General features: G+C 39.4%; 1 protein-coding gene across 1 annotated transcript in view; it reads right to left on the reverse strand.

The window, feature by feature from the left end:
- The window catches only part of LOC142616250 (WAT1-related protein At5g07050-like), a 28,870-nt gene that overhangs the window by 2,989 nt on the left and 1,554 nt on the right, over nt 1-24,327 (reverse strand). The window contains exons 2-4 of the mRNA XM_075789131.1: nt 21,643-21,705; nt 20,997-21,113; nt 20,560-20,800 (exon numbers count right to left, since the gene is read on the reverse strand). Coding sequence (XP_075645246.1) covers nt 20,560-20,800; nt 20,997-21,113; nt 21,643-21,705 — 421 coding nt within the window. The remainder of the gene's footprint in view (nt 1-20,559; nt 20,801-20,996; nt 21,114-21,642; nt 21,706-24,327) is intronic.

Genomic DNA, 24,327 nt, shown 5'->3' on the forward strand with positions numbered 1-24,327 from the left:
TCAATCATTCCATCAAGCCCACTCTTTCTCTTTAGATTCACTTCCCCCCCACCCTCCTCCCTCTCTTCTTTGTTGTCATCATCAACATTGAAATATAGTGAAATCAATTGTATTTGAGTGCTAAATTAAAATTGAAGTTTGGCTGATAATCTAAGCTTTTTTTTATCATTTTTGAGTTGCTAACTCCTAGCTTAAGATGATCGGGTTGTGTGGCAATTAATCCTAAACCCAATTAAATTTGTGAAAACCCTTTTGAGCCGATTTAGAATATTTAAGTGATTACAAGGAACTTGAAAGCTCAATAGTGTAAAACACTATAGCTTGTTTAGACCCTCAATTTTAAACTTACGGCTAAATTGCTTTTACTTTACCTAACTAAGTGCGAAATAAGAGTAAATGAAATGCAATAAATTAGAACTACTCTCTAGTGCATGAACATAAACAATAAACACTAAATGTAAAGCACAAAGAGTAAGGGAAAAGAGATGCAAACAAAAGATAATACCGAGATGTGTTATCGAAGAGGAAACCAAAGTACTCAGCTAAACACTTCTCTGCAAGCCTCCAAGCCGAAATAATCCATTATTGAATAAAGTTGGAATACGAGGATATCAAAAAGACACTCCAAGCCTAATCTACTCAATATACTTGAAACCTCCAAGTTCCAGCTCCCAATGGACTTCACCAAGTCATGTTTTCACTAGTTATCCCCACAATTAGCTCCAAATTGCATCTGACAATCAATGGCTTCTTTCAATACTTTCCACATGCACCAAAACGTCTCTCAATACTTAGATTGAGTGAGGTAAGTGTTTGGGCTAAGAACCTCTCAAGGATTTGTAATTAGAGAGGTAAGAGTAGAGGAAAACTAAGAGAAATTGTGTAGATAATTGTGGGTTTACAATTTCTAACTCTCAAGTGTATTTCTAGGGTTTTCTCTTTGAAAATCTCCTTACAATTTCATGGGTAATGAGAGCTTATATAGTGTAGGTAAAGAAGAAAGGAAAGCACACTTTAAAATCATCCAGGCAATGAGTTTCGTGGGTCATTTGCGAGTTGTTCCAGTTGTGAAATGACTCGTGAAATACTTCCTAGCACTTGACTATTCATCTTCCAACATGTGCTTCTCACGTGGCCTTTTGCGGGTTGTCCACTCGTGAGTAAGTCGCGAACTTCACTTTTCTTCACAAATTTTCACCAAACTCTCACACTCACCTTACATTAAATCCCACAAACATACAGGGAAATGATTTACTAGAAAGAATCAAATTTGACACGGAATTAAAGCTAGTAAAACATAGTTGAAAATCACAACTTTACTGAACTCTAATTGTAATTAGTCATTTTTAGGTGTCGCATAGATGGGTCTAGCATCTTCTTAGATTTTTGTGTGTTTTGTCTTTGTTGGGGGACCACAATTTGACTCTACAACCACTCTGGAAATAGGCCCGCCATGTGTGATTTCAAAGGCCACAAAAGATTTAAGTGTGTCTTCCTCATCATTAATTGGTTTTGAAGTGAAATGGCACAACTCATGGTACAACAACCTTGTTTATTTTTTATCTTCATTTTCTGTGCTCCCTTCCATTACCTTTAAAGGGTAGAAAGCAAAAAACCCTAACATAGTGTTGATGTCCAAAATTACAATAAGGAACCATAGCCCTTAAAAGTAAGAAAGGCCCAACCTATGAAGAAGAAAGGCTTGGCCCTCAAAGAAATGAAGAAGTAAGGAGCTTGGCCCATGGAGAGAAAAGAATAAAATATTGGGCCTTAGGAAGAAAGAGAGACACAAAGGGAAGCATGAGTCACAGGCTTAAGCAGAAGAAGGTATTCAAGGAAGCCCAACAGGGAGGCAGGCCGGAGCTAGGCCAGGTTACCTAGGATCCACCAGAGTCAAAGGGAGGGGATCATTGGGAAGTGCAGGGAAGAATTGGCTAGGATTTGGACAGCTCCAGAAGGCATGCCCATGGGCACAAGGAACGAAGAAGGCATGTCCCATCAGCCGCCCACAATTCAAAAGAAAATTTTTGGGAACAAATGGTGACTTAGGAATTAGCACCTGATGAAGGAGCTTGGTACCTCGGGCAAAGCAGGAAGGGGAACCAAGAAGGAAGGTGGCTGGAAGCCTTTCTACCTTCCATCATCAACAATGAAGAATCTGCCCATTTAGAGGAAAGGGACAAAATATGAAGTAGCCAGAGCTTTGAAATGTCCTTTTAGAGACCTTGGGAAAAGGATGAGAGGCTTTGACTTAGGAAAAAGCATCTAGGGTTGCTCAAACAGGATCTCCCATAAAAGGAAGGTTAGCTGAGGACTTTTGGGCTACCAAACCTCAAAAAGGGAAATAATGAGAGAATAGGGAAAGGACCAGCCACCAATGTTATAGACATAACATTGGTTCTAGTACCCGAGCACAAAAAATGGATCAAAGGGATGGAAAAAACCCTAGAAGTGGCACTATAAAAGGGGCTAAAGCCCCAACCAAAAGGCATTCAGTAAAGAAGCACTTGATACACCAGAAAAGATACAAAAGAGAGCTGTAAGCTTGAAATACAATAAAAAAGAGTGAGATATCGCAGGGATCCTACGAAAATATTGGAGGACACACTTGGATTCAAAGGAATTCAAACCTCATAAGTCTTGGAAGCCTAAGAGAGCTATCTAAGTCTATGATTTTGGAATTTTATTGAACCTTGTGATATATCCTAGCTGAGTAGGACTCAATGTATTTAAATATTTGATATAATGAAAATATAATCTCACTCTATTTTTGGGGATCCCTAACTTTCCTTTTATTTACACTTTTGAGTTCCTTTGCTATTCCTTAGTTATTCTTCTAACCAATATATATATATATATATGTGTGTGTGTGTGTGTGTGTGTGTGTATATGTGTGTGTGTTTATGTGTATTTGTGTTGTGGAGCCCATGTCATGTGCACAAATTGGCTCGTAAACGGCCTAACAAAGCCGCAATGAGTTAAGCCCAGTCCACTAACTATTTACACTATCCTTTGGAGGCCTAGGATCCTCTCAGATTATTGGGCTTGGGCCTTGTCCAAAGTAGGAACCCACATTAAAAGATGACTCCACTAGGGACTGGGAAAAGGAGAGGGAAGAAGCAGTCCCTTCGTAAGTATGGCTCCAAGACTAAGGACCAACAAGGCTACCAATGTGCCACCTGCAGCATTAGAGCTCGTGGGAGAAAATGAAGTTTTCTCCAAGCAAAGGAAAGATACAGAAGAACTAGATCCCATGGTTTGAATGGTAGAGATGATGTAGGATCTCCAGCAGGAGATCCGTCAACTAAAAGAAGGAAGGACTAGGAGATCAGAGACAACGCCCTTCCACTGGCCAATGAGGAAAGGGCCCAACAAGAGGGAGGATCAGCAATAGGAGGGGGAGGCAATCCTTAATACCTCACCCTAGCAGATGTAAACTCTTTTCTTGAGCAAGAAAGAGAGAAGCACTCGGGGATTCCCAAGAAATTCTCTAGGGATCCCCATTTTCTAGCAGAGCTCTTTGGTAAGCCTTATGTTAAAGGATATGAATCACCAAAATTCCACCCTTTTGATGGAATAAAAGGGAGTGTTGTGGAGCATGTAAGCAGATTTATCCACATCATGGGTCCCTATGCTGGGGACAAGGAATTATGTCTAAGAGAATATGCTAAGTCTCTAGTAGATCGAGCATACACGTGGTACACCACCTTAAGGCCTGGGTCCATTAAGACTTGGGATGACATGGTGGAAAGGTTCCGTGCGAAATACTATCTAGGCAAAGACATAGTCACATTGCAAACCTTCAGATGGTGAAGTAAAGGCCTGGAAAGGATCCTGTCCAGTTTATCAAAAGATTTGATGATGTCTCTTTAGATTGTTATGGAGATCATGAAGAAAAGGAGCTTGTAGAAACTTGCATATCCAACATGCTTTTTGATTATAAATTCAACTTAGAGAATCTATGTATAACTTAGTTTGTTGATTTATTTTAAAGAAAAAGAAGGACAATGACCATAAAGACCAATAGAGTGTTAGTCTCTCAGGCCATGATAGCTTTAATAGGAGAAAAGAGGAGGAGACCTGAGGGAAAGATGACCGAGGAGCCTCTAGTGATCCCATGTACCACAGCAGAGCTGAACCATGTGCTGGACAAATGGATAGGAGATGGGTTGTTAGACCATATCCCAGGTCCAGACCACCAATAGAAGAAGAAAGAAAGAACCCACTGTTTTACAGAATTCATAACTATGTTAAGCATGCCACCAAGGATTGTTGGACCATTTGGATGCACTTTCACAAAAAGCTAAGAGAGGGAACCCTAGAGCTCACTCAGCGAGAACCAGAGATGCAGAGGAACCCCTTGCCCAATCATAAAGGGAAAGGGGTAGTGGCTGTCGTAATCCATGGGAGTCCAGCTGACTTAGAAGCCGAAGAATCAGAGGGATCCTTTCACCCAAACACCGTTAAGACTCTCTAGAGGAACCCCAAGTTCTGGTCCTTGTTCAACCAGCTGGGATTTAGACCAGAAGCAAGGAGGATCACAGCAAAATCCCTCATGAGCATAGCTGCAGATACAGGAGTGGAATGTTTTATGATTGAATCTCATGCAAGTAGAGCTTTCTTGGAGACTACCAACATAATAACCTTCATAGATGAGGATATGGAGGTTGAGTATTCGGACCATCGAACAACCCTTTATATGGCAAAAACCATAAATGGTGTTCAGATCAGAAGAGCATTGGTAGACACAGGAGCTTCACTTAACCTTATTGCCTTGAGTACCTTGAAAGCTGTAAGGATGTCTGGCAAGGGGATCCTGGGGGCTTCTGTGTAAATAACAGGATTTGGAGGAATTGCAGAATCCACAGAAGGGTATGTGTAGCTGGCTTTAAGAGTGGGCACCATAGTGGCTTTGACTTAGTTTCATGTAATCAATTCAGAAGTTTCTTATCACATCTTGTTGGGGTGGCCGTGGCTCTATAAACATCATCTAATCCCATCAACTTAACATCAATGCGTGAAGGGAAGATTAAATGGGAGGCCTATAAGGATCTCTGCCAATCCTAGCCCTTTCAACAATGGAGAAGTAAATTTTGTTGAGACTATGGTTTATGACGAGCTAACACCAGATGATGAGTGTCCCACACTAGGGACCCTGGGGGCTCTTGCCTTAGAAGAAGAGGAAGGAAGTAATACCCATGACCTAAGGGATCTCTTCGATAGAAAAAGAAAGAAGAAAGAAACTAGTTTGTCAAGATCCCGGGAATGTGTGGTTGTCCAAGAGCTTAGGAGAAGGTTGATATATCACTTATGAAGGTGCACAAGACTTAAATGCATCCCACAGGAGGGTCCCAGACCACCAGATTGTATGATAGCCTAAAAGGAGATCCTAGAGGACATGGAGAAAAAAGCACAGATCCTACCCAAAGAGGACTTGGAAGAAGTAAACCTGGGGGCTGACCTAGGAAATCCTAAGCCTGTTTTCATCAGCAGCCAACTGTCAACATAAGAAAAAGAGTAATTGTTAAAGTTATTAAAGAAATATGTGGATGTATTTGCATGGACCTACAATGAGATGCCTAGCCTGGATCCCAAGTTGGTGGTCCATTCTCTTAATGTTCATCTGGGAACTAAGCCAGTAGTCCAGCCAGTTAGGATCTTCTACATTGAGGTGGAAGCACAGATCACTCAAGAGGTAAAGAAGCTATTGGCAGCAGGGTTCATCAAGCCCATCCAACATTCCCGATGGCTTTCTAATATAGTTTCTATGAAGAAGAAGAATGGACAAATCAAGTGTTGTGTGAATTTTTGTACTTTAAACAAATCGTGTCCTAAAGACTAGTTCCCCTTGCCTAATATTGATCTTCTTGTAGATTTAACCGCAACGAGCTCCATGTTTTCCTTTGTGGATGGATATAATGGGTATAATCAGATACGAATGGCAGCTAAGGATGCAGAGAAAATAACATTCAGGACCCCAATTGGAAATTTTTATTACACTATAATGCCATTTGGCCTTAAAAATGAGGGAGCCACGTACCAGCGTACCATGACAGCCATCTTCCATGATATGATGCACCAGGAGATGGAAGACTATAAAGATGATATTATGGTAAAATCAAAAAGCAGGGAAGGGCACTTTCAGGTACTTGAACGAGTCTTTGAACGGTGTACAATGTATAAGCTGCGCATGAACACATTGAAGTGTGCCTTTGGAGTGTCCGCTGGAAAGTTCCTTGGTATCCTAGTAGATCACAGAGGAATAAGTGTGGATGCAGCTAAGGACACTACCATTGCAACCATGAAAAGACCTACTACTGTCAAGGTGCTCAAAAGTTTCTTGGGAGGAGTCTCCTATAACAGGCGGTTCATACCTAGCATGGCCTTGGTCACTCACGGACTGTCCAAACTATTGAAGAAGGGAGTTGAATTCACATGGGGAATTGAGTATCAAGATGCCTTCTAGAAACTCCAACAAATCATGAACCATCTGCCTACACTACAAGCACCAAGACGTGGAAAACCTCTATTGTTGTATTTGGCATCCAGTTCCCAGACAATTGGAACGCTGTTGGCTCAAGAAGATGACAAAGGAAATGAGCAACCCATTTATTATGTAAGCAGGGCTCTGAAAGATGTAGAGACAAGGTATCCTAAGATAGAGAGGGCATGCTTAGTGGTCATTTATGCCTTTCAAAGGTTAAAGTGTTATTTCTCAACTCATCAAATCCTTTTGGTGACAAAGTCTCATCCTATAAAAGCTGTTATGTATCAGCCTTTGCTGACTGGAAGAGTGGCCCAATGTTTGGTGCTGCTTTCTCAATATGATATAAGCCTGAAGACCCCTAAAGCTATTAGGAGCTAGGCCATAGCAGACTTATTGGCCCAGTTCCCAAGAGAAAAAGAATGCCCACTAAGTGAGGAGATCCTAAGAGAAGTAGCTGTGGTGGAACTCCCAGGCAAGAAGTGGACCATGAGGTTCATTGGATCAGCAACAACAACTTCGAATGGTGTAGGAATCATGTTAAGTTGTGAGGATGGAGGAACCATGCAATTCTCCTTCAACCGTGAGTTCTCTTACTCAAACAATGCTGTTCAGTATGAGGCATATCTGAGAGGACTAGCCATAGCTCTTAGCATAGGAATCAAGCACATGAGAGTACTTGGAGACTCCAACCTTGTGGCTTCTCAAGTTAAGGGAGATTTTTCTCTAAGGGAGCTAAGCCTAGCATCCTATCGTGCTTGGGCACAGAAAGTGGAAAGAAAATTCCAAACCTTTAGTGTGGAGTGTGCTCAAAGGAGTGAGAATTGGTTTGCTGCTGCACTAACTACTCTGGGATCCTAGGTACCCTTTGAGAAGAAAAGTACACTAATAAGGGTCAGTAGACAGCAGAGTTCCATCACGGAGACTCTTAATAAGATGTTTCCAGAGGAACCAGATGAAGGAGATTGGAGGAGCTTGATAAAGGAAAAGGTAGAAAAGTTAGAGCATGGAGGAAGTATTAAGGATCTCAAGGACTACACTCTGATAGAAGGGGAACTGTATAGGAGGTTACCCGGGGGGATCCTATTGAGATGTGTTAGTTAGAAAGAAGGGAAGCAGAAGCTGGGGGAACTCCACAACCAGACTTGTGGAATCATAGAAAAGGTCAGTTTATACAAGAGAATTCAACGCATGGGATACTATTGGCCCAACATGAGCAAGGATGCTACTGTAGTCCAAGAGAAGTGTCAAAATTGTCCACTTTCAATAGACAAAGAGGAAAGTTATGTAGTATTCGTGGCAGAAGTTTGGAGGACCCCATTCATTGAGTACCTGGCCCGAGGAACCTGAAAAAAATATACATGTACGCAGTGGAAAAATAACGGATCTACTTTATTCATAAAAGTTAACATGTACTATATAAGTTTCAGAATTTGAGAACAAGAGAGTATACCTTGGAGAGGTGAATTTCAAAATCGAAGATCAGAAGCACTTGGGAACACTTTCAATCTTTACTCTAATTCCACTAACGCCTAAGATGTGTGGTCTCTTAATCAGTTCCAAAAGGAGAATGTCAAAGTGTCTAACACTTCTTACACCACTTCGCAATAGTGTTCTTACAATTCTCTACAGAAAATTCTGTATGTTTCTCCCTTTGTGTCTAATCGATTATCTAATTGGGCTGTCCTTTAGGGCCTTTCCAATTGGACTTAAGTGTGTGGCTTGGAGTGGGACCAAAAGGGACCAATAAGACACTAGCTCTAATGGTCCTTGGGCTTTTCTGTCAACTCTTGACAAATCCAAAGTTACCATTAACTATGTTTAATACCACTATATAAATATAGTTGCACTCTAGGCCTTATTTATAAATTATATCCCAAGACTTTATTAAACATGCAACCCCTTCATAAAATATTCATAGTAATACAAAGTCATGAAAGAGGACTGCCACTTTGTAGATTATTACATCTTAATTCCTTGAGTACCCGGTTTAATCCTTTAAAGTTATTCATCATATATTTATGAAATCTAATTCCATAAATATATACTTTAGTAACTCCTTACTAAAGTGGTTAGGCCTAACTCTCTGAATAAGAAACCCATTAAACTTATCTCAAGGGAATATTTTGTATCTTTGTTAAGAGACTATGAATTCCATCTTGAGAATATATGTTCCATTAACACTAAATGTGGTTGCCCAACATACTGAGGTTTTGACCGTTACTCTAGATCTCACTCCTGATATATCAAAGCAACCTACACCTCATGATCAAGTCCATTATTCTCTCAGGATTAAGAGTTCATGCAAATACAAGTCGTGAGTTTATTATTCATTTGACAGTCGTTAGGAGAATAATAAATCTCACAGCGGTCCAGTTCAATATGTTTTAACTCTTAAAACATATCAACATACCAACTAGAAATCTCCATTTCCATGATCAAGATAAATCATCTTAGTTGATATGTTATAGTCTTCGTAGATGAAATGCCCAATTTCATCACCGACTACGAACTACATTTTGAGTTTACAAGGAGCTTGTGATTTACATCTTCTGTGCCTAAATCATATAAATCACATACAATGCATCTCATGAGCTATATGATAATGTCCTAATATTCATGTTACCATTATTTTAGATAAAATAAAACTACTTTATTAATCACAACATTAAGTCATACATAATATCATACATAATAACATGCATAACATCATACAATAGGATTTAAGGGCACTAATCCTAACAGAACCTTACTAGCTAATAGGAAGTTGGCCTATCAGTTAAAGAAATTAGCCTCGAGATATTTCTTGTAGAATGGGATCTTGTTCAAAAGGGGATACAGTGGGGACCCCTTAAGGTGTCTAGGGCCTAAGGAGTCTAAAGATGCAGCAAAGGAAGTCCATTAAGGTAAATGTGGAAGTCACCTAGGGAAAAGAAAGCTCCACAAACAGTTGTTAGCACTAGGGTACTACTAGCCCACTATGAAAAAGGATTCTGAGGAGCTGGTTAAGACATGCCACGAATGTCAAGTGCTAGGGGATTCCATACGCACCCATCCAAATGTGCTACAGGATATGACTACTCCGTGGCCCTTCCACACCTAAGGACTGGACCTTATATGACCTATCAACCCCCCTTCCAATGGCCATATATGGATCCTAGTAGCTACTGAGCATTTCACATAGTGGGCGGAAGCCATTCCCTTAAAGAAGGCCCCTAAGGCTATAGTCTCCAATTTCATCCATGAGCACATCATCACTAGATTTAGGATTCCCAGGAGATTGATTAGTGACAATGGAACCCCATTTATGAACAAGAATGTGAGGAGTTTGCTGGAGGAGTATTGCATTAAGCACAAGAGATCTACTCCATACTACCCTTAAGGGAACGGCCAGGCTAAGGCAATTAACAGAGTCATATTGAAGATCCCGAGGAAGATGAAGCATGACTACGAGGGAAAGTGGAGCTCCCATATGATGGATGTGCTCTGAGAATACAGGAGCTCCTTGAAAACAACTACAGAATTTTCACCATTTTTCGTTGTCTATGGGACAGAAGCTGTTGCCCCAGTTGAGTTAGCTATCCCTACACCTAGAGTAGTGATGGAGGAGATCCTAGGAGATTCAGATAACGTAAATGTTGAGGAAAGGGCAGTAGATTTGGAAAGCTTGGTAGAGAGAAGGGAGTTGGCAAGAAGGCAAAGCCAAAGGTATCAGCAAAAGACGGCTAAGGTATATGAGCAGGCTGTTCGTTCAAGGATTTTTGCACAAGGACAATTGGTGTTGAGGGCTACTGAACATGTAAGATGAAACATTCCAAGACCCTCAAAGTTTACCCTAAAGTGGGAAGGTCCTTATGTTGTCAAGGAAGCCCATGACAGTAGATATTACTACTTGGCATGGGTGGATGGGACCTCTCTGGTAGATCCCATAAATGGAAACTTGTTGAAGCAATACTACACTTGAAGTTCCAAGTACCCTTTCCACCCCTTTTGTTATCTCTATTTTGTTAAGTACTTTTATTTAGTACTCCTTGTCATCTTTTTAGTTTCTTCAGAATCCCATGACATCTTATATCTTGTTAAGTACTTTTAATCAGTACCTTCTTTGAGGCTTGATAACATGTATGAAAGGACCACTCTATGCGCCTTTAAGTTATTTTGATCATTATGATGAATTACAATGAAAATTTTCTCCTTTGAAAAAAAATGTAGCTAAGAAAACTATAATAATAATAATAAAACAATCTACTATTTAAGAAAACACATGCATTACATAAGCATACATTATTCTTCAAGGCCTAAAGTTTGGCCAAGAGTTCATTAGTACCTGGCTCAATACTTGGTTCAAAATAGAATTCTCTAAGTACATGACCCAGGACTTGCTTACCAAGTGCATGGCCTAGGACTTAAGCCAAGAGTAAAATTCCTAAGTACCCGACCCAAGACTTGCTTCAGAATAAGCTCTCCATGTACATGGCCCAGAACTTAGACTAAGAATGAATTTCCTAAGTACTTAGCCCATGACTTGTGTAGGAGCAAACTTCCCAAGTACTTGGCCCAGGATCTACGCCAAAGTATATCTCCAGATCCATGGCCGAGGACTTCCCCCAAAAAGGTCAAAAGAGAAAAAGAAAAAAAAAAGTACATAGCCCAAGATTTGGACCAAGGCAGGCGTGTTAAGTAGATACTCCAAAAAGAATGGGCAAAAAAAGAAGAAGTGAAGAACACCAAGCATAATTAACAGATTAAGTCCATACAAGCTCATGAGTTCATGAAAAAAAAAAAAGAAAAAAAAGAGTGGAGGACATAATTATGACAAGTATTCAATTACAGGGCCAAATTGGCCCAAAATGACTAAAGTAGGAGGTTGACGAGTAAAGAACCTTCTGTAGGAACTATGGGGGAGGAAGAGCTTGCAATAGCTTAAAGGATCTGCTTCCTCTGAGCTTCCAAACATGCCAAGGCTTCCCTAGCAATAGTAACCTCAGCATCAAGATCCCTGGTGGCCCTCCTCTGAAAAGAATGCCTCAACCATTGAGTGAAGGTATCCTAACAAGAAAGATAGATTAAACTTCGCTTCCACAAGATCCTGCACTACCCTTCTCCATTCTAGGAGCTTCTCCTCAGACAAAGAATTAAGTGAACTGCTCTTCAGGGAAACCAATACAGCACAAAGAGGCTTCAGCAAGATATTCCCCAAGAACACCTCCCTTAAACCCAACAGTGAAGTCTCCATGAACCTTATTCAATTCTTGCAGGAGTGGGAGACCTTCAGTAGACACAGAAAAATGAAGAAAGATGGAATAGGATGCTGCAAAGTGATGAAAGTGAACCACAGGAAGGTTGTTAAACTTCAGCTGATCAAAGTGGGATAAGAAGGCAGGGAGCCAAGCACTAGGATCCACAATGGCAGCCCCTGAAGGATCCTCCATCAACGTGTCTCCCTCCCAGGGAGTGAAAGGCTTACAGCTTCTAGAACGCCCTGAGGGATCTCGGCCTAGACTTTAGCAACTTGTATAGATGATGGAGATCTCCTAATCTCCTCAACAGTCCTAGACTCAAGCTCTTTGGTTCCCACTGTAGTATCTAAAAAAAAAACACATAATAATGATGAGCCATATGTAGAAGGAAGTACATGAAGCAAGGGGAGAAGGCCAGATACTAGTTTCATCTAGTACATTCAAAAGAAGTCTCCTCCTAGACTGGTGGGGTTGCTCCTTTCACCTCAGGGATCCCACTTGCTTGTTCCCCTGACTCCTTAGCAGGATCTACAAGAAAGTATTCAGTGTAAAAAAAAAAAAAAAAAAAACAGAGGGAGAGATTCTTGCAAAATAACTAGAAGAAGAATAAGAGCAGTTTTCCATAGCAAAAACAGGAAGATGAAGAAAAGAAGAATGATTATGAAAGCCAAGTATACCTGGTTGAATCTCTGCTTCCAAAGTTAGGTTGGTAATCTCGCTTTCGAGGATGACTTGGGGGTTGGCTTGGCCTGTAAAGCAAGGGAGAGGAAGGATCTCAAAAAAATAAAATAAAATGAAAATAATAGTGGTAATAACAAGTACAATCCACAAAGGAGTGAGGCAGGACATACCAGTTATCACAGGGGAAGTTGCAGCTTCAGTAAACTCCTTAGTCACCATAGGATCAGAAACTTGCTCAGCCTTAGCAACCGTGGCTATTGGTATGACAAGAGTCTGTTTAGGTTCAGGATCCTTAGTTCCTACAAGATTAGAAGCTTTTGCGCCTTTAGGATCTTAGGTTGTTGAAAGAATAGGAACCTATTCAGACTCGAGATCTTTGGCCATGCCAGTTAGGAGCCCTCTAAGATTTCCCAACTGCGTCTCCACTTGCATCATGCTTGCTCACACCAAGATCAATTGGGGGCTGATCCGTTGCTGCTTCCCCAGGCATAATGCCACCCACAGAAGGAGGAGAATCCTCAACTTGAAAAAGAAAAAGAAAGGAAAAGCAAAGGAAGTGAGGCAACTAAACAAAAAGAACCAAAGAAAGAAAAAGAGGAAACCAAGGAAGATCATACCAATTCGTTACCAGAAGAAGGACCTTTTGCCCTTTTAGGATCATCTTTGCATTTAGACTGCAAGAGAAAGAATTGATCAGTGAGCAAAAAGGGGGAAGAGACAACAACACACAACAGAAAAGGGGTAAAAAGAAAAATAAATGGCTAAGCAGGAGAAAAGGGGAGTGAGGTCTTGCCCTTATCTCTTTCTCTCTCTATAGAATCTACATCAACCTTCTGCTTACTATAGGTACACCTAGAGGGTCCTTCAGGTGAACAAGGGATCACAATAGGGGATCTCGAAGAACTTTAGGCTGGTGAAGAAACAACCACAAAAGAGATCCCCTTTGGGGAACTGACAAGGGTTTGAGATTTAGAAGTCTTTACCTTGGTCTTGACTCTGATTTTTGGGATAGGAAGGATGGCTGGCCTTCTTACTCGAGGATCTCCCCCCAGCAGCAATAGAAGCCACCTCTTTAGACTCCTCGAGGATAGGCAGCCACTTGGAAACTTTAGAAGTTTTTCTTTTCTTGGTGCCTTGGCTAGCCTTAGGATCCTCAGAGTCCTTCTCAGTCTTTGGTTTCATCTTGGCACCCTTTTGGCCTTTCTTTTCTTTTCCTTTATCAAGAGGAGTGGTAGAGCCAATCTCTTAAACTACTCTCTGGTGGGGACACTTGAGGAAGAACCAATGACTAGTTCACTACCAGGCCAAGAAAGAGGGAAGGCATTGGCATAGGACACCCAACCGTCCTTGGATTGATTCCATTCCACAAAACCGACATTGCGGCTTATAGCATCAGACACAATGCCAAGAGTAGGGAGGGCTAGATGCTTAGTGAGCGAAGGAACAGAGATGTCAGGATCAGGGATCTCCCTCACCCTCCCTAATCCAATGTAATCAAGGAAGGACTTCTGGATCCTCCTCCAATAACTGTAGAAGCCACTGGATCCAAATGCTCCCTATGAGAATTTGGTACAGTGACTTAAGGGCTCCTGTGAAACCAGTAGGAATAAGCCTGAATCTGTAGGAAGGGATCCAAGGAAGGAAGAGAAGGAACCACCTCTTTGAAAACTGGAGGGACATCCTGATCAAAACCAAACTGTCTACGTACCAGGTGTGTAGGATAGTGGGTGTACCGAGGACCCCTAGAAGAAGGAACTGGGATCCATAAGGGACTGATGCAAGCAAGGTACGCCATGTTGTTCTCATCTCCCCGACATAAGTCAAATGTGTTGCCAACAGAGTTTGAAAGAAATCATAGAGCAGAGTCATAAGCTAACCCAGCCTCAATCTCATGGGGAGAACGCCAACTCAGGTGACCTTTTTGATAAAAAAACTTAGTGGGATTGGTATCTACACCCTTTAAATTAGCCTAGCGGAAGATAATGGGATGCCCATTAGTCGAGCTCCCACACAGCCCCTTTATGATGTTTAGGGATCCTTGGAATTTATCCTTCATATATTTCAAATTCCTGTACTTCACTAAAGTAATTTGGGAATGCTTCCACACAAATATCTACAACATGGTACAATGAATGGACAAAGTGATGGTGTAGCAAGAGTTACCTTCTAACTGGTCGGTGTGTAGGAGATCCAATTGGGAATATAAGTGCCCCAAGAACATGGGGGCTAATGGGTAACTGATGCCTCGTGCTATTCAGATTGCCAAAGGAAAGAAGACTAACTTAAATCTAGACCCGGGGAACTCCCTAAACAAGAACTTGCTCAACCACAATGCAATGAACCCAGCCTGCCTCATTGTCTTCTCTCTAGAAAGGGTTTTGACCCCTCTCCCCATCCTGGCTAGCTTGCCCCCAGGAGAAGCAATATGCCCACAAAAGTGAGTGAACAATTTTTCCTCGATCACGAGATCCTCCGCCGAGAGTTGGATGTTGAAAGGACTCTCATTCCCAAACATAGGGAGTAAGAAGGTGTTCACAACATCCTTTAGTGTGACAGTGAGCTCACCCATAGAGAAGAAATATGTATGAAGGGAAGGAGACCAACACCGAACCAAGTGCTTGAGCCCCTCAACATCACGGAAGCCCTCTAAATTCCTCGTCATCACAACTGACTTCAGGGCACCGGCACGCTCCAAACACCCAACGAAGTCAGCATCACTAAACTCCTTGTCTACCTACTTAGCCCATCCAGTAATCTTTCCAGCAACAAAATCATGGAAAATAGGGACTGCTTCATTGGATCTCCGTTTGATCTGAAGATCCAATATCTATTTTGGATCTGGGACTTGTGTAGAACTAGCAAACCCAAGCTTACCAAAGAAGACCCAAGTGTGAGGAGAAGGAGGATCAGCTCTATGAGCAACTTGGGGAAAGAAGAGACTGGAGGTATACCAAGAATCCTGAAGAGGGAAGGCTAGCCAATCTAGGATCTCCTCTGGCCCTAAATTAGCAGAGGAGCCTTCACCCTTAGAAAGGGTGGGTGAACATTCTTTCCTTTTTCGAGCAGAGGATGAGGCCATGGAAGTGTTTTCTTTTTTCTTGAACAAGGAAGGGATGAGGGAAGAAGGAAGAAGAAAACACAGAGAAAGAAGAAAAGAAAAAAAAAGCAAGCAAAAGGGAGAGAAATTATCAGGTGAAGTAAAAGGAAAGAGTAAGGGTTTTGGGAAGATGTGACCCAAGGGAAAGAAAAGTTGAAGGCAAGAGAAGGAAGTGACAACAGCAATAATGGCATGAGGGAAAAGAGGAAAAAAGATGAACCAGGGGAAAACGGGCCAGTTGCCAAAATTAATTTTAAGGGTGGTTGGCTGTCAGTTATTGATGATATTTATGAGGGAAAAGAGAAGTTAACGAAAAAAAGGGGGGAAACGAATCCAACTACCCACTCACCTTTCAAAAAAAAAAAACTACCACATCCCCTCAAAAATAGGGGGGAGTTATGTGTGAAGAACAACCTATTTGAGGAGAACGATGATCCTTACGAAGGAAGGAAGAAAGGGAGAAGGGATCCCTGAGAAGAAAAGTGGGGACCCAAAGAAAAAGAAAAGCCTATTACTTTTCTCACTCATGGGTTACAGGTAACCTATGAGCTCGAGGGGCTAAATGTTAAGATCCAAAATTACAATAAGGAACCAAAGCCCTTAAAAGTAAGAGAGGCCCGGCCCATGAAGAAGAAAGGCTTGGCCCTCAAAGAAATAAAGAAGTAAGGAGTTTAGCCTATGGAGAGAAAAGAATAAAATATTGGGCCTTAGGAAGAAAGAGAGACACAAAGGGAAGCATGAGTCATGAGCTTAAGCAGAGGAAGGTATTCAAGGAAGCCCAATAGGGAAGCCGGTGGGAGCTAGGCCAAGTTACCTAGGATCCACCAGAGTTAGAGGCAGGGGATCCTCGGGAAGTGCAGGGAAGAACAAACTGGGATTTGGATAGCTCAGGGAGGCATGCCCATGGGCTTAAGGAATGAAGAAGGTCATGTCCCATTAGCTGCCCACAATTCAGAAGAAAAGCTTTGGGAACAGATAGTGACTTAGGAATCAGCACCTGATGAATGAGCCTGATACCTCAAGCAAAGCAGGAAGGGAAATCAAGAAAGAAGGTGGCTAGGAGCCTTTCTACCTTCCATCATCAATGTAAAGTTGTTATTTACAACTATTTTTTTGTTGGCTTTATTCCACGACAAAAAGTGTTGTATTTGCTTTAATTTGTTCCTTGTATTTTGTGGGAGTTTATTGTATTGGGTTTAGTATTAAGTTGGTGAAAAATCGAGCATGAGTTGAAGAACAAGTGGATTTTGCGAGAAGCTCTCAAGAAGTTAACCTATAAAAGAGCCATGTGAGAAGCAAATGCTGGAAGCTGAAGAGTCGTGCCAGCCTAGAGGATTTCGCAAGTGTCTCACGAGTAAGGCATTCTCTCGAGATACCCGTGAAACTCTCTACCTAGAGGATTTTTAAGTGTGACTTTCTTACCTTTCACCCATACTATATATACCCTCATTACCCACAAAAGTAAAGGAGGCCATTTAGAGAGAAAAAATCTAGATAGGTTTTCAACAACACAGACACCCATCCTTTTAGAAAGAGAGCTACTAATCCTTATTGAGAAATCATTCTAGCCTCTTCTCCTTCCCTCTCCCATTGTCATACCTTGAGAGAAAATTTGTACCCAAACACAACCCACATCTTTTCGGAGTGTAGAAAGTGTTTTGGAGCTTGGGAAGCTTTGCGGATTTGCCAAAAGAAGCCGGTGAGGCTTGGCGGATGTAATCGGGCATATTGCGGGATCCGGAAAGCTAGACAAGACACGGTTCCGAGAAGCCTTGTTGGAGTAGGAGCTTGAAGGGCTTAGGTGCATTGGGTAGATTAGGCTTGGAGGGTCTCTTGCTATTCGTGTATCCAAACTTATTGTCTAGTGGATCGATTTACCACCGGGAGGGTGGTGGAAAGGTTTTTCGCTGAGTTCTTCGGTTTCCTCTTCAATAACACATCGCCGAGTTATCTTGTATTTGTATCTCTCTTCCTTTACTCTTGTGCTCTATATTTATTATTTATGTTTATGCACAAGAGTAGTTATCGGTTTATTATGCTTCATTTACTCTTTTTCCGCACTTAGATAAGTTAGAGCAAAAGCAATCTAGCCGTAATCTTTTAAAATTGGGGTCTAAACAAGCTCTTGTGTATTCACACAAATCTGTATCTTGTTCCATCATCCTTAGCATGTCATGTTTACTTTATACTTTGTAGCATTGTGTCTTTAAGATGTTTTTTCTTTTGTTTGAGCTTCATTTTCTCATTCATCTTGCACCCCTCATGCATCATCGTTTACCCTTGTTTATATCTTCTTTTCTTTCCCTCCTTTCTCTTGATTCTTTTGTCTATTCGTGACAAAAATGGGGAGAGTATACCGGAGAATATACCGATGTGTATCGTCATTTCTATATGACTAATGTGCACATTCTTAGGGGAAGAAATTCTACCTCGTGCACATTCGTAAGGGGAGAAAGCCATAGGGGAGATACATATACCAAGGAGGATAAGACAACTTTTATGAGAAAACCTTGTTTTTGTTTGTTTTACTTTATGCTTGTTTTCTCGTTGCTTTATAGTACTTTTAGTTAATATTTTTGCATTTTTCTTTAGTACTCTTGTGCTCTTGTTGGATCTTGTATCCTTAATGCAAATACTTTGGTGTTTTGCATTGGTTATATGTTGAACATGCATACATCTTTATGTTATTGTGCTTTATTGGTTGCATGTTTGGATGATCATTTGTTTTGTTTTATGATCATTTTAGTCATTTTCATATGAATGTTTTCGTGTATGATCAAGTTGCTCACATATTTCACATCATGTTTACTTGATTTCAATTTACTTGTTACATTATACTTGTCATTTTATCACTTGATCTACCTTGAGGGTTTAATGCGTTTTGTGCAAGTGTTTCAGGTTATAGGTACATATATTCCAAGTTCATCACAGGTTTTAGATTTAGGTGTGAGTGAGTTTTGCCATTATTCCCAAACTCACGTTTAAGTCTAGAGTCTGTTATAAGGTGTTTTCTTACAAAATAGCCAAAAGGGGAGATTGTAAAGTGGTGATTTACAACTATGTTTCTGTTGGCTTTATTCCATGACAAAAAAGTGTTGTATTTGCTTTAATTTATTCCTTGTATTTTGTGGGAGTTTATTGTATTGGGTTTAGTATTAAGTTGGTGAAAAATCGAGCATGAATTAAAGAGCTAGTGGATTTCGTAAGAAGCTCACAAGAAGTTAATCCACGAAAGAGCCACATGAGAAGCACATGTTGGAAGCTGAAGAGTCCTGCCAGCCTGGAGGATTTCGTTAGTGTTTTACGAGTAAGGCCTTCTCGCGAGATACCTATGAAACTCTCTGCTTGAAGGATTTTTAAGTGTGACTTTTTTACCCTTCACCCATACTATATATACCCTCATTACCCACAAAAGTAAAGGAGGCCATTTAGAGAGAAAAACCTTAAATAGGTTTTCAACAACACACACACCCATCCTTTTAGAGAGAGAGCTACTCATCCTTAGTGAGAAATCATTCTAGCCTCTTCTCTTTCCCTCTACCATTGTCATACCTTGAGAGGAGTTTTGTACTCAAACACAACCCACACCTTTTTAAAGTGTAGAGGGTGTTTTGGAGCTTGGGAAGCTTTGGAGATTTGCCAAAATAAGCCGTTGAGGCTTGGTGGATGCAATCAGGCGTATTGCGGGATCTGGAAAGTTAGACAAGACACGGTTCTGAGAAGCCTTGTTGGAGTAGGAGCTTGGAGGGCTTAGGTGCATTGGGTAGATTAGGCTTGGAGGGTCTCTTATTATTCATGTATCCCAACGTATTGTCTAGGGGATTAATTTACGCGTGGAGGATGGCAGAGAGGTTTTTTGGCGAGTTCTTCGGTTTCCTCTTCAATAACACATCGCCGTGTTATCTTGTGTTTGCATCTCTCTTTCCTTAATCTTGTGCTCTATATTTATTGTTTGTTGTTTATGTTTATGCACTAGAGTAGTTATCGATTTATTGCGCTTCATTTACTCTTGTTCCGCACTTAGATAAGTTAGAGTAAAAGCAATCTAGCTGTAATCTTTTAAAATTGGGGTCTAAACAAGCTCTTGTGTATTCATACAAATTCGAGCTTTCAAACAACAATGAAGAATTTGCCCATTTAGAGCAAATGGACAAAATGTGAAGCAGCCAGAGCCCTTAAATGTCATTTTAGAGACTATGGGCAAAGGATGGGAAGCTTTGACTTGGGAAAAAGCATTTAGGGTTTCTCAAATAGGGTCTCCCATAAAAGGAAGGTCAGCAGAGGACTTTCGAGCTGCCAAACCTCAAAAGGGGAAATAATGAGAGAATGGGGAAAGGACTAGCCACTAATGTTACAAACTTGACATTAGTTCTGGTAACCAGAGCACAAAGTATAGATCAATGGCATGGAAAAAAAAACCCTAGAAATGGCACTATAAAAGGGGCTAAAGCTCCAACCAAAAGGCATTCAACAAAGAAGCACTTGATATACCAAAAAAGATACAAAAGAGAGCTGTAAGCTTGAAATACAGTAAAAAAGAGTGAGATATCGTGAGGGATCCTATGAAAATATTGGAGGATACACTTGAATTCAAAGGAATGCAAAACTATCAAGTCTTGGAAGCCCAAGAGAGCTATCTAAGTCTATGATTTTTGAACTTTATTGAAACCTTGTGATAGATCCCAGCTGAGTAGGACTCAATGTATTCAAATATTTGATATAACAAAAATATAATCTCACTTTATTTTTGGGGATCCCTAATGTTCCTTTTATTTGCACTTCTGAGTTCCTTTGCCATTCGTTAGTTATTCATCTAACCAATATATATATGTTTGTGTATTTGTGTTGTGGAGCTCATGTCTTGTGCATAGATTGGCTTGTAAACGGCTCAACAAAGCCGCGGTGAGTCAAGCCCAATCCACCAACTATTTACACTATCCTTTGGAGGCCTAGGATCCTCTCAGATTATTGGGCTTGGGCCTTGTCCAAAGCAAGAACCCACACGTAGTAGATAACAAGAAAGCTATTTTAGTTGCTGGATAATGATTTTTGATCACCTGTAAGATGTAGAAGGCCGAGTAAGAAATGTTTGAAATGACGAGCATGAAGGATCCCTTTAGCCAATTTTTGTCCAAGGATGCTTTTGAAGTGGAGGTTTGATGCGATTGTTGGCTATGTAGTAGTGAAACCACAACGATACCCTTGTATAGGGTCATTAGTGTAGCACCAGCAAATGCAACAACTGTTCCGACTATCTTTGCTTGCGCACCACGTTGGGAAATGTCTAATTTCTCCATCCTGAATTCATAAAAATTAAGCATAACTTCTTTAAATGAGTTATTCCATTGTCTCTAACTATGAGTGATATATTACGTAGTTTTACCTGCATAGGATCCCTAACTTTACTAAATTTACTTATAGTCAGTTTAGGGTATTCTTCACAACAAAGCAGTATCTCACACAAAGGAGATAGATAAAAGTGATTGATCCATACCTGCACAAGATTGCTAAGAGAAAGGTAATCGATGGAAGTAAGTTGCCTGTAACGGCTGTAAAAGTTGATGACGTGTATTCGAGTCCGGCATAGTACAGTGTCGTGGCTAACACTGCTCTAAATTATTAACAAAGAAAGTCTAGAGGTAGTTAGGGTTTAACTTGGTATGAATAATGATACATGTACAAACTATTTTACAACATTTTTACAAATTATTGTTGTGACTAATTTCATACTGGTTCTCATCTAGGCCCATTGCTAACATTTTTTTTTTCATTTTCAATAACCACTCATCACATCAACAATTTGTAAATTTTTATGTAAAAAAGTTTACAACTCTAGCATTTTCCGTTTGGCATTGGGTAATACTTAGAAACAATACCTTCTTCTTAATAAGAAAAAAAAGAAACAATACCTTAAGTAAAGTTTATTAGGTTTCTTAATTAAATTACAAAACCTTGTTATAAGAACCAAAAAAGTACAAATAATGTTGTCTTTTGTGAATACAGTTAAATTCAATATGGTTGTATGTTGACTATAATTAAAATTAAACCTAATGTATTGCTTACCTAAATTTTACCCATTGCCATTTGAAAGAAAAGTAGACTTGGACACTGCCTGACTCATTTGTAGACAATTTACTCACCCTAGTAAACCCAGGAAAAAGATATTGCGCAAGATTGGAATGCTAATTTTGTTGTGATTATCCCTGCCAAAGAAATTTTAAATAGTTAGTAGAAATTCAATCGTATTTTGTCTTTTAATTTGCATTTCACTGAAAAAGTAAAATTCTGTTCAAATAAATTATAACTAATTTAAATATTTGTATGATCAAATTTCAAATAAATTTAATTATATTTTTGTGAGTTAGATCGAAATAATACACACTTTATCAGTTTTAGAGTAAGTTGGTTACATGTGAATCTTTTCAAGAAATGCTTAATTTTGAGCACATACATTATTTATATTTAAAATCTTCTTTTGATAAATTGTTATCAATAATTTTCAATAGAAAGACAATGGTTCAAATATATTTGTTTTAGTTTTAGCATAATAAGGGGAAAATGGGCAAATGCCCATTTCGCGCAAAATATACAGCGTTTTGCCCCATTTTTCAAACTAATTAGGGAAATGTCCATTTTTTGTAACTGGATTTTCTCAAAATCGAGTATGGGGCGATCAAACTTAAAAAAAAAAAAAAAAAAAATTGTATGGAACTCGAGTTCCATTAAAAACGCCACTATAGGCCTCCATGAAACGCAGCTATAGGTAAAACTAAAAAAAAAAAAAAACAAAACAAAAAAATTGCATGGAACTCGAGTTTAGGGAGCTCAAGTTCCATGAAAAACGCCACTATAGGGCTTTAAAAATTGCACGGAACTCGAGTTCATGGAGCTCGAGTTCCAACATATTTTTTTAAATTTTCAGTTTGTTATAACTCGATTATCCAAAAATCGAGTTTTAAGTTGAAACTCGATTTTTAGAAAATCGAGTTTCTAAACAGGGAAATTTTCCTAACTAGTTTGGGAAAGAAAGCAAAACAAGGTATATTTTGCGCGAAAAGGGCATATGCCCATTTTGGCCAGCATAATAAGTTGGAAAGTTTAGTTATATTACTGAAGACATCCATTGGAACATACTATGAACACTACAACTATTTATAGTCACTTTACTCATTGTCTTTTCTATTTTCTGTAATTAAAGCTAAATAGTTATAATTTTTTAAATATTTATTTTAATTAGCTTTACATTTATTGGTTGAGAAGTCATGCCGCTTTACAAACAATTGCAACTTATAAGTCACCTTCTTTCGTTGTGTTATTAATCCCAACGACACAACTTAAGACTTTGCTCGCTAGGACGGAAGAAATTAGTTGTTTTTTTAATTTAAATATTTGCTAAAAAAATTTATTGTAAATAAAAATTACAAATAATTTCTGTCATGCTCTTATTTTATCTTTCGACAATAGAATTTGAAGGGAGAGAATGAAAGATGGAAAGGGAATACAAGTGAATATATATATACACACACACACACACACACATATATAGGGGCGGAGCCAGAAATTTTTGTTTGGAGGCCCAAGTTGCGACACTAATATATCTATCAAAACAAGCCACCCCCCCCCCCCCCACACACACACACACACACATACACACACCCAAAAGAAAAAAAAAACTTAGTATTTTTAATCAAAATTATGTTTGATGACGATCTTTCATAAAATAAAATTCAATTTTTCCATTTTTATTGTGAAATTCTTAAAAAATTTCATTTTAAATACAAATTATCAAATTTTATAGTAAAATAAGTAAAAAATATTTCAAGTCAATAAATGAAATTCTCAAAAATATATATGATCCAAAACTTGGAGGAATAAGTTAGGCTCCAAATATATTTGAAACTATCTTGCTTTAACCCATTATGTGGCAACTAAAGACATATTTCATGTGTAATTTTAATGACAAGATTTTTTTAATGAGTCAATGACTAATTAATCGCCACATTATGAGTTGAAAAAGATAGATTCAAATATGTTTGATACCAAACTTTATCAAATACTTAACAGATATAAGAGCACATTTTATATTAAAAAAAAATTGCAAAATATAAAATTATATCTCTGTAACTATTGAACCAATTATTTTTTATTAAGAGCAACGTTGGACTAATTTAAATATTTGGGAAGGGCCAACTCTTATTTTTGTAGACTAAATTTTAAAAATACTAAAATAATTATTTATATGAACAAATTCAAAATTTTGGGGGCCATGGCCCCCACCCTGTGAGTATATACATATGTGTGTATATATATATATATGTATATATATATATATATAAAGTCGAAAAGCATGTAGATTGGGTATCTTTCCCATCCACTATAATAGCACTAGCATTCGAGTTTCTAACGTAGTCTCTATTTTACATTCTTAAAACCTACTTTATCTATTTTATCATCTCATTTTACAACTCACCTGACATCCCAGTTTCTAATTTTACATACAACTCATTAAAATAATATAAATTGTAATAACAAATAATATTAAAAAATCAGTTTCTCTCTCTTCTCTCCCATCTTTCTTTTCTCTCCGCCTTTTTCTCTTTGTCTCTCCAGCAAACCCACACAACACCTTCCACCAAAACTCAGCCATACTCAGCCACAAACACCGAATCCACCACCACTAAAATTACTCCAAAAACAAACTGCCACCACCAACCACCTATAGACCTACTGCAACACCCATAGACCTACTGCAAAACCCATAAGCCCACAGACCCATTGCAACACAACACAAATCTAACCCAAATCTGGAGCCACCTCCGTAAACC

The sequence above is a fragment of the Castanea sativa genome, chromosome 11 (genome assembly GCF_040712315.1).
Source record: "Castanea sativa cultivar Marrone di Chiusa Pesio chromosome 11, ASM4071231v1".
NCBI classification, from domain to species: domain Eukaryota; kingdom Viridiplantae; phylum Streptophyta; class Magnoliopsida; order Fagales; family Fagaceae; genus Castanea; species Castanea sativa.